This window comes from Vigna unguiculata, chromosome 5 (genome assembly GCF_004118075.2).
Source record: "Vigna unguiculata cultivar IT97K-499-35 chromosome 5, ASM411807v1, whole genome shotgun sequence".
Classification (NCBI taxonomy): Eukaryota; Viridiplantae; Streptophyta; class Magnoliopsida; order Fabales; family Fabaceae; genus Vigna; species Vigna unguiculata.
Genome location: NC_040283.1, coordinates 22858334 through 22869094, shown reverse-complemented (window position 1 = coordinate 22869094; position 10761 = coordinate 22858334). Strand labels below are relative to the sequence as shown.

General features: G+C 36.6%; 1 protein-coding gene across 4 annotated transcripts; it reads right to left on the bottom strand.

The window, feature by feature from the left end:
• Window positions 1-1235: 1235 nt before the first annotated feature.
• Window positions 1236-6713, bottom strand: LOC114185353 (shaggy-related protein kinase epsilon). Of its 4 annotated transcripts, none has more exons than XM_028073023.1 (13): window positions 6461-6713; window positions 5481-5649; window positions 5283-5375; window positions 4916-4975; window positions 4557-4845; window positions 3290-3364; window positions 3162-3218; window positions 2472-2612; window positions 2304-2354; window positions 2080-2175; window positions 1924-2007; window positions 1699-1801; window positions 1236-1606 (listed from the first exon to the last, which is right to left on the bottom strand). In XM_028073023.1, exons 5-13 carry the CDS (start codon window positions 4743-4745, stop codon window positions 1524-1526), a joined length of 879 nt encoding a protein of 292 aa, XP_027928824.1. In that variant the 5' UTR covers window positions 4746-4845; window positions 4916-4975; window positions 5283-5375; window positions 5481-5649; window positions 6461-6713; the 3' UTR covers window positions 1236-1523. The 4 variants fall into 4 exon arrangements, 3 of the variants coding, with proteins under 3 accessions (XP_027928824.1, XP_027928825.1, XP_027928822.1); XM_028073024.1 differs by having other exon boundaries at window positions 4930-4975; XM_028073021.1 differs by having other exon boundaries at window positions 4557-4829; window positions 6447-6709.
• Between the last annotated feature and the right edge of the window lie 4048 nt (window positions 6714-10761).

Here is a 10761-nt window from a genome sequence, read left to right as displayed (position 1 = left end):
CATCTAGAGAGCATAGCAATTTAGTGACTTAATTGTCGTATGTTCCAGCTTTTCTCTGTGACTCATTTGATCAACATTTTTCCCTGAGCTCGTCTAATCTTCATTTTCTGTCTTGTTTACTGCGGTCTGCATATTTTATCTATTCTATACTTACTAATTGTACTTTTGATGTATCTTGAATCTCATGAACACGCATTATATGAACAAATATGTAATTACATTTTAAAACGTCTACTCAATTGAGTCGTCTACTAGTACTTATCATATTCTAATAAATCCTAATCTAGTATACGCTTTCCTTGTCCCGTCCTTGTATAAGTATATTATCTAGACTAAGATCACCTCTTTCATTATGGATATTGTTATCATCAAAACTTATACATTACTAACCTCGTCTTATACAATCTTTTGGCGTCTAATACTAACATTAAAATTAAGCAAGAAATAAATTCAAAAGTTGATCTCGCTTGCCTGTGAACAAGGAAGCATTTGTCCAATACAGAAGTCATTAGGGAAAAGAACGACTTAAGTGCACGTGATCTTCTAAAGTCATCACAGACAAGCACAACTTAATTGTATTTGAAATACAACGAAATCATCTACCCCAAACACGTCCTATTATAATAAGTTTTTATCATCAAGCACAACTTAAACATCTCCATAATTTTTTAAGAATCTACACATTCTCAGAAATACGTTGTAAAATTACACCAATTCGATAAAAAATAAAAAAGAACAACGTCAACGGATTTTCTAATGCTACGACCACAACCCAATTCAGAACCTAAAATAATTAGAGCATCACCAAAAATATGACCAGGAAGACAGGTAGTAATTCTAGAACGTTTACGAATCGAACTGAACCAAAACAAATTAATTGGGACATCACTGTTCCTCGTATATTCAACCGACAGCATTATTGAAACCCTCTACACACCACTACAGAATTCAATTGTCATGGTTTTCTATCTCTCCACAGCACGAAATCTATAATATTTTAGAAGAAAATAGACAAGGGCTTCAAAAAAGGAAGTGAATGCGAGCTGGTTTTCAGAGAAAAGCAGGTCGTGTAAGGTTTTTAATGAACAATTAATTCTAGAATATGCGAAAAAAATAGAATGAATGAAAGACAACAAAATGATGTAATAAAAAATGTAGAGAAAAAAAAAAAAGGGAGATGGAAGTGTTCCTTCCAGTGTTCCTTTTCTGAACCAGTATCTGAAGCTCATCATATCTGAGATCTTAAGTCCACATAATTTTACTAGTTAAACCAACTAATATCTTCAAATTATAAATAGTGCAAGTGCTATAACTAAAGACCACAAACGATACACAGCAAATGTCTTCACGGACAACAGGGAATGATAAGAAGAAAATGCAATAGTCAGCCAAGTATCTGACTGTAAAGATAAAAAAATGTAATTTCTTTTCAATTTATAAAGAAAACATGAAACACAAACATGACAAAACATCGCAGCCGATCCACATAATAGTAATCCAGATTCAAAGGTTATGTTAGCTGTCTAGAAATTAAGCGATGGACACTGTTTCCGAGCATGTTCTGGAACAAGTTTGCATAGCAGCTCCAAAGTCACTCCCTTCAGCTCTGTTTGATGTGTCATCGTTCAAAAGACATGTATCAAAAAGTTGTTTTATGGCCCTTAAACCAGAAATAAGAGTATATGGAAAGCATTCTACCTAGAGGTTTGAAATTAAAGAGCGGTGGCATAGGGCGCCCATTAGGGAGACGAGTATTAGGGTCCCGGAGTTCATCAAAAAATGGGTGAACACATGCATCCAACTGCAAAAAATATTACAGTAAATGAAATTATTTAATGATCATCTCAATTGAATTGTGAAATGACTCATAATTTTCAATATTTTCATAATATATATTCTTCTAGGAAAACCACAAACACTCACAGCAGTACTTCGTAAATTTGGAGAATACTGGAGAAGCCTTGAAACAAGATCTACTGCTTCTGGGGGCATACGCTTGTGGAATATCTACTTTAAAAAATTGCCAAGTCAATACAAACAGTATTTTACATTACCAATGCCATTGGTCATGGAATTCACCTTATGCCAAGGGTGAGCTTTGATTTGAGGGAACTTGAACTCTGTGTAATTTGGATTCATGCATTTTATTTCCTCACGAGTTGGAGTCCCGAGTACCTAAAACAAGAAAAAATAATTCACATCATAGAGAAGCTTATAGAACAAATGTCTATATCTCTTTAAAATGGTTATGGTATCATATTCTAGGTCAGATCAAAAAAAGCCAAAAACAAACAATTTTTTACCTTGATAATTTCAACAAGTTGATCAACTCCACTATCTCCTGGAAACAGAGGCTACAAATCACAGATGGCGAACAGTGAAGAGGACTTGTAAGCAAATGATATTGACCCTTTCAAAATTGAAAAATAAATAGCAAGAAAATTAATGATTGAGTACTGTTTTTTTCAAACCTGCCCTAGGAGTAGCTCAGCCAGCACACAACCAACAGACCACATATCAATTGCAGTAGTATACTCAGTGGCTCCGAATATTAGTTCAGGTGCTCGATAGTATCGAGAACAGATATACGATATGTTAGGTTCACCCTTGACCTACACAAAACAATTGGGAAGCAAATACATACTACTTAAAAAGCTCACAGAATAATCCGCGATACAATAAGTGATATCGTGAGCTTTCTTCTCATCCCACTACTTTCATTTTAGAAGTTTCGAAAGGGCAAAGATGCAGGAGAATTAGCCCAATTGAAATCCTTGCTATTCACTTGGAAAGTATATGGAGAGTCTTGGTATATAAGCTCTTTTGAAAGAATGTAAAACTAAGCAATGTGGGTCTTCATGACCTTAGAATTGCTCAAATTGCAATACCTAAATTAACTACACACTAAACATTTTCATCTAATCAGATATGAAATGTCATAAAAAAAATGTTTCGGAAAACCTATATCCTGCCATTGTATCTAAGTGACCGGGGAGTGCCAAATATCAGCCAATTGATTACTCTGTGTGTATAAATGCCCAATAAAAATAATAGGACAAAAATATTTACGGATGCAAGAACATGATACATGAAACATTAAATAAGCAATCATAATATATGCTAATAACCTTCACTAGACATTAGACAGGAGTGGAACATACCAGAACTTTTGCACTCCCAAAATCACAAAGTTTGACCTGATGTGTATGAGGATTTACCTGAAGAAAAGATGGCATTGATAACAAATCACCAAACTAAATTTATAAAAAATTTCTGAAGTAAAACCAACCAGTAGATTCTGTGGCTTAATGTCCCTGTGGCACACTCCAACACATCCATGAATATAAGCCAATGCTCTACAAATCTATCAAAGAACAAAGGAATTCATCACAATTAATTAACAATAATGACCATATATAAATTTTGAGATGCATTAAGGATAAAACAATCTGCCACTTAGCACAGATGAATCTCAATATAGTTATACTACAGCAGTTTTCTGGCATTCAATAATCTGCTTTTCAATTTCAAAAAGTATAATCAGTCCAAAGGTCCGATGCCTAACCCATGGCTAGAACTCAAGCCCAGAGAAATTCTATTCTAATTTTTTTTTTCCAGTTCTTTTTGTTCAATTTTATAAGGTACCATCAAACCAAAATTAAAAATTAGCAAGCCATTGTAAAACCATTATATGGTCCCACAGGCTAACCACTATGAGGAGGTAAAGTTCACCCTTAAGCAAAAAAAACCCCAACATATTATTTTTATAATGTAAAAAAATAAGCAACTATCTGCAATATCCATCCTAAATCCTAATTAAAATAAGAAGCAGCATACCAAAAGGAAATACCATTATTAATTTTAACAAAAAACCAATAAATAATAATAACAATAGCAATTCATAAAATTTAAGGATATTAAGAACACATGCACACACACACACACATATGTATATTGTTATTAACTTACAATATGAACACTAACCTAGTAATCTTAAATCTGTTCGTTCAAGTCATTCAAATGTAAAATTTATAATATATCAACAATAAATCATATAGTAGTAGTCTTTTCCATGAAAAGTTAAAATAGAGGACAAGTTTGCCAAGGAAGTAAAACTGAGTTTTGGTTATGAAAGTAAGAAAAAAAAATTACTATCTGAATCAGGATTGCCAACCAAACTATGCCTCGCTTACGTTTTTAACCCTGTTATTGCATTAATATTGTGCACTAATGGCCCAATTTCCACCACAATAATGTTGGACCATTCCACAATGCACAACGACTGTAGCATCATTATTAGCATGCTATTCAGTACTCTGATTGTAATAGACATCAGTAGTTCAAGTATTCAATTGAACAAAAATAGAAAGAACTGCACATAATAAGGCAGAAAATAAGGGCCCATTTTCTGATATGCAAATTCACAAAGGACCAAATTTAGGTTACTAGCTTGTGACTTTTACTTAAATCAACAATATCATACACACATCTTATATGATCAGCATAGGGATTTAACTGCCAGAAGTATGTTATCATAAAAGTAATACGTAAGGAACCTGATACGTGTAAAGTTTAACATATATTAGGGGCATCCGCTGATTGGCCTTGCTATAGTGCTTCACCACACGATATACAGTCTCAGGTACATATTCAAGTACCAAATTGAGATAGAGTTCATCTTTGTCTGTGGTAGAAAAGAAGCAATGTTTTAGTGATACAACATTTGGATGATCAAGAAGGCGCATTGTTTGCAATTCACGATTCTTGTATCTTTTATCCTGCAAAACTTTCTTGATTGCTACAGTTTCTCCAGTTTCAAGACATTTAGCCTGCAAAACAAATATGCTGAAATCAACTTTATATTAGCTATCTTAGAGCAATTAATCTAAACTGCAACTTATCAATTAAATGCCACCTGAAACACAATACCAAATGAGCCTTGTCCAACAATACGTTCTGCCATGTAACTTATAGTCTGTGGAACACAAATAACAAGAGTAACATTATGAATAAAAGGAGATTGGGATGAGGAATAAAATTAACAAATAAACTGAATGATATTAGGTGAGCCAAAAGCTAGATAAAATCTGTTAATGACATTGTTAGGAAACTCTTCTCAAAACAGGTTGTTTCATTACCTACATCCATGGACCTCTATAACAAAATTTGGCTTTTTCTTTCTTATCGTAAGTGATACATGAATATCACTTGAGCAGTACAGTTCAATTAACTTGAAAGCCAAACTGATCACATAACTCAATTGTATTATGAAAATAATCTACCTGTTTGGGTTGACCTTGTCGACCACCAATAGTTGTCACAATAATACGGCCAGTTTCAGTTCCATTTCCATCCACCATTGCAGTATCCATTTCCTACCAAAAACATGGAATTTGGGTGTCAGGAGCGGAAACATAAGTGATGATCAGAGCCTGATGATACAAAGCCACAAGGCGTACAGAAAAGATAAATTTAAATACCTTTTCATCCTTGATCTTCATTTCATTAATCTCCTCCGGGAGCTTTTCAACAATCATGGAATCATCACCCGGTTTTCCAATAGTAGAGGCCATATATGCTGAACCAGGATAGAATCAGACCTTTTCAGTTTATCAAAATCTCAACACTGTAGATCAGCAACAACACAACCTGAAAATATTTGAGAACGAAAATGTCAAACAATAATCTAATACAAGGAAGAGTCATCAATCACTAAGCAAAAAGAAAGCACCATGAACAGAGTACGCTAAAGTTAGTATCCTCAACCACATTCCATTTGAATTTAAATAATCAGAGTCCATATCAGCAATACATAGCAATTCATTAATGTAGCACCAGACATTCATTTTGTAATCATTACCAAAAATACCAGTCACAATATCAAATAAATTGGAAATGGCACAACTCGTATTTTGCACTACAGAAGGCCCACACAGGCTTACACATATGCACCGAAGATACTTAAGAAACCTAATCAATACTCACATTGTGAACATTTTTTATCGATTACCAAACCAAATAACAACTCATGAATCTTAATCAGCAACGTAGTGAGTGCATTAAATTGAAACAAACGAAAAACAAATAAGTAATGAGTGCATTATATTGAAACAAACGGAAAACAACCCAGCAGCATTTGGAAGACATAAAAATATTAGAAATTAAAAAAGAAAAAGGATTGTGAACTCAAAGGACAGTTAACTATTTATAGCTAGAGAAAACTGCTGCTCTCCTACCCAAAGTTAGGCAGCTAAGAAGACGCAAGAAAATAAGCTACCACCCAACATCCAAAAAAGCTCTAAGATATTGAGTCATGGTTCAACTTAACGAAAGTTACAAAACTAACGCCACGTCTAGACAGAATACATATGCAGAAGAAAAGTGTCCATAGCCGAGCTCCACATGTTTGAAAAAACCCAACACTGAAAAGGAGAGAAAAAATGTACTTTCTTTTGCTCACCAAGAAGACCCTTAACCTGCCTAAAATGCCACGAGACCCTCACATTTTCCCATCCAAATGAAAACTCCACTTGGAGAGAGAGAGAGTGTGAGAGAGAAAGAGAGGAACGAAGTTTACTCCGGAAAAAGAAAAATGATTTCTTTCATCAAAGAAAAAGAAAAGCGCGTGAGGGAGTGAGTGTGAGTTTTAGTTTGAGAGACTAATCTTGCGGGTTTGACTGAGTTACGAGCTTTCGTGTGGAATGAATAGATTAGATTAGATTAGATTAGAACATGAAAGACCAGCACGCACAAAGCGGAACTCACTAGTTTTATTAAATTTTGCTAAGAGGCAGTTTCGACGTCCGCACTGATGTGTTGGCCACATGGGAAGAGAGAGAGAGTGAGCGAGAAAGTCACTGTTGTCTTTAAAGTCTGACATCGCGTCAGGTCAGGTAAAAGGACCTATTCTGCATTGGCTACTAGGCTTTAAGATGAGTAAGACACAGTCACATATACGACAAACTGATACAGAAAAATGATGAATTAAAACACTGCGTATATGCGTAGTCGCACAAAATAAGTTTTGTGTCTATTATGTTCTTTGTTGCGGTCGTTGTTCAGCGGGCAGTGGCCAAATGCAAACTGCATACAGCCCTGCGATTCAACTTTCTGACTTTTTATGATAATGATATTAAAATATCTGAGATAATATATTTATGATGATGATATAAAATATATGAGATAATAAATAATGTACTACTAAATCTTGGATTAAATACTTTTTTTTAATGATAATTTTAATTTAATTTTTTAATTTTAAAATTATGTGAATTTAGTCATTTTAATTATGTATTGCATCTAGGCAGACTAATAAAACCGTACGGTCAAGTCCGCCTACACATAACTCCGCAAGCGAAATTATCAAGTGAGTAACCGGACAACGGAAGCGGCCTAGGCCGCCTACTTTAGAAAATCAGACGACATCTGTTGACCACTCCACACTTGGAACATTACAAACAAGGCCCCTAGTACCAACAAACATTAACTAAGGGCCTGGGTTAGACCCAAGCCCATCTAGGACCCAAGCAATGGCCCAGCCCACAAGAGGGGCAGACATATTTAATAACTCTATAAATACACATGGACCCCAATAATTAAAGGTACACTTTCATTAATCCATTAATCAAGAGCTTTGACTTTTTGAGAATCTTTTTGCTGACTTGATCGTCAAAGCCCTCTCCGTAGGTAACCCATCTTAGGGTCCAAACTGTGCACACCGACAGATGGCATATGTAGACCGAGGAAGAGCCAACTCGAGGGATTGAGGATTGAGGATTGAGCTAAGGTAATATTTGTGTCTTTAACATCTCTTATTTGTTTTCGCTTGAACAATTGGCGCCCACCGTGGGGTACGAAGTAACACCTTACTAAGCAATCTGCATACTGTCGAGAATGGTTTCTACTCATAGCAGAGCTAGAGTTATGAAACAACCTGAGGCCGACCCTACTACGCCCGCTAATGTCACCCCGGACTTAGCCGCCATCCTTGAAGGCTAAGCCAAGATGCAACAAGAGCTCGCTGACCTGAGAAAGCGCAATGCTGACGGATGGAAGCGCTCAGGCAAGAAAACTCGAGGCTGAGAAGAAGGATCGAGGCTGACCCTACCTAGAAAGGGAAAGCTAAGGAATCGTCAAAAGCCCCCAATTCCCCAGCTTACCAGCCTAGTGAGGAAGAAAGCAAATACAACCCCACCCTGCACACCTTCACCACCACTCATCAAACACCCATCATCTCTACCCACCACACAAACATTCATCATCCAACCATCCCCAGGCACCCCGCAGCACCCACCTCTACTGCCACCCTCCCTACCAACCATATCCCACCACATCACTTCACCACTACCTTCCCTACCCTCATCCACCATTCCATTCCACCACACCCGTTACCACCCCAACCACCCAGACGTTGTCACCCTTTCATTGACGCCATCACCAATACATCTCTCCCCGTCCAGTGGGAACCTTTCACACTGGACCTCTATACGGGAGAAACCGACCCCGACGAGCACCTCAAAATATACGTAACCCACGTCGCCCTCTACACATCCCACGATGTCGTCTTCTGTAAAGCTTTTCCTACCACCCTCAAAGGTCCTGCCCTTGAATGGTTCACTACCATTCCCCCATACTTCATCGACTGTTTTGACACACTCTCCCACATGTTCACCACTCACTTCGTTGGAAGACGTCCACATCAAACCACAACCCTATCCCTTCTCCGCGTCGGACAAGAACAAGACGAGACATTGCGTACTTTCATCGACCGCTTCAGCAAAGTCACCCTTTGCACACTCAACCTCAATTAAGAGATGATTCTGTAGTGTATGGCTCTCACCCTCAAACAAGGATCGTTCACTAACAACGTCTATCTCCACCCCCCGCCTCCATGCACAAACTCAAGCTCTGTAACGTCCCATTTAATCAATAAACATAATTAAAGGAAGCGTCACACTAAAATAATATAGCAGCGCAGTCCTGGAGTTTTAAACATAACTCCTTACAATTACCCAAGGCACACCACAATGCCAAAACTAAAACAGTTACAACATTCAACAGTAAACAAATAGGAATTTAAAAGACAGACTAGTACATGGGCCATAGCCCAAAAAGAAAGCCCAAATAAACTTAGATCTAGTCCAAGCAGACTATGCAGCAGAACCTCCATCACCCTGATGATTACGGGGAGTTCTCACCTCTGCTCACATCAACAAGTTGATAATCATTGCAAAAGAAAAGACCATACCACAGAACATACAACAACAAACAGAAAGGTAAGCTAGAGCCCAAAAATAGTTTCATCATAGAATCAAATACAGTTTCACAATCAACTATACATACATCACCCAAGCATGTTATGACTTTCAAATCAATACACTAAGACTTGACTCGACTCATCCGGATATGTATAATTTAGTCAGATTCAGCGGATGCTTGCACTTGTGGTGGATATCTCTGTTCACCCCCGAGCTGCTCACCCCTGAGCTAAGTGTTACCAGTGTTACAATGTCTCCAATCCCCCACACACAAGGTTAGCCCTTAATGGATTTCGGGCCTCCTGCTACTCTCACCACAAGAGTCAATCCGCTCTAAGTGAGATTAACTCACTCCTTAGAGTGTCAGGATGCAACCTTACCTTGAATCCTTACCAAATTATACAGATGAGGCACCACCATGAACACCCACTAACAGGGGTCATGGAATTACGTCCCGACCACTGAAGCATGACCCTGAAATCTCACATAGAGATTTCAAGGAATTACGCACTAACACAGACCAATCATACTCAATTAATAAAGAAAGATTTATCATACATATACATATATACATACATACATATATATATATATATATATATATATATGTATGTATGTATGTCTATATATATCTATAACAATATATAAAGGGGATTCTCCTTTTTGTGTCCACTTTTCAAAATACCGATTTTACCCTTTAAATATAATAATTTATTAAATTTTTAAAAATTGACCGTTACTTTTACAAACTTTTTATAAAATCAGATGTCTCTGCTTCTTCTCTTCTTCTTTATTTATCAGTGGTTATTCTTTTATTTGTTCTGATATATTTCACTTTATTTTTAATAAATATAATTTAAATATATATTAACTTAATAACATTATAATATTATCACCTACTAATATAATATCATGCATATTTAAAAAATACATACACACAGGCGCGATAGCGCCTGTGTTACGCTAGTATATATATATATATATATATCCTACCAGCTTTTTATAATCCACCTCTTTCATTTTCCCAGTGAATCCATACCAACCCATTATTCTCAAACCATAATTGTGGAACTTCATCTCATGCCAATACCATGCCACTTTAATACCAACCACCTCATTTGTTTCACATGCATAGGTCACACTGACACATCAATCAAATTCACACTCTCATATATATATATATATATATATATATATATATATATATATATATATATATATATATATATATATATATATATATATATTCATGCATTTCGCAAGCCTCACACTTAAAATAGGGTATTTCAATCAATTAAGCGATTAATAACAACCAAGGGAGGAAAAATAGCGTGGCCTGCAGCAGGTCTCGCTCAAGCTAGGAGCCCTCGCTCAAGCGAGGGGAGTGCCCTCGCTCAAGCTGTAGACTCTCGCTTAGGCGAGACCACGAATAGGATCATAGGAGCCTCGCGAGCTCTCTCTTAGGCGATGCCATCTTGCCTGAGCGAGATGGTCTTTCGCTCAA

Bases quoted from the DNA above. Each gene is read 5' to 3' on its own strand.
- LOC114185353 (XM_028073021.1), bottom strand. From the start codon at position 5,573: ATGGCCTCTACTATTGGAAAACCGGGTGATGATTCCATGATTGTTGAA. The intron at 5,376-5,480 runs GTATTTAAATTT...TGTTTTTGGTAG, and splicing joins TGAAGATCAAGGATGAAAAG to GAAATGGATACTGCAATGGT. The intron at 2,176-2,303 runs GTAAAAAATTGT...TTCTTGTTTTAG, and splicing joins AACTTGTTGAAATTATCAAG to GTACTCGGGACTCCAACTCG.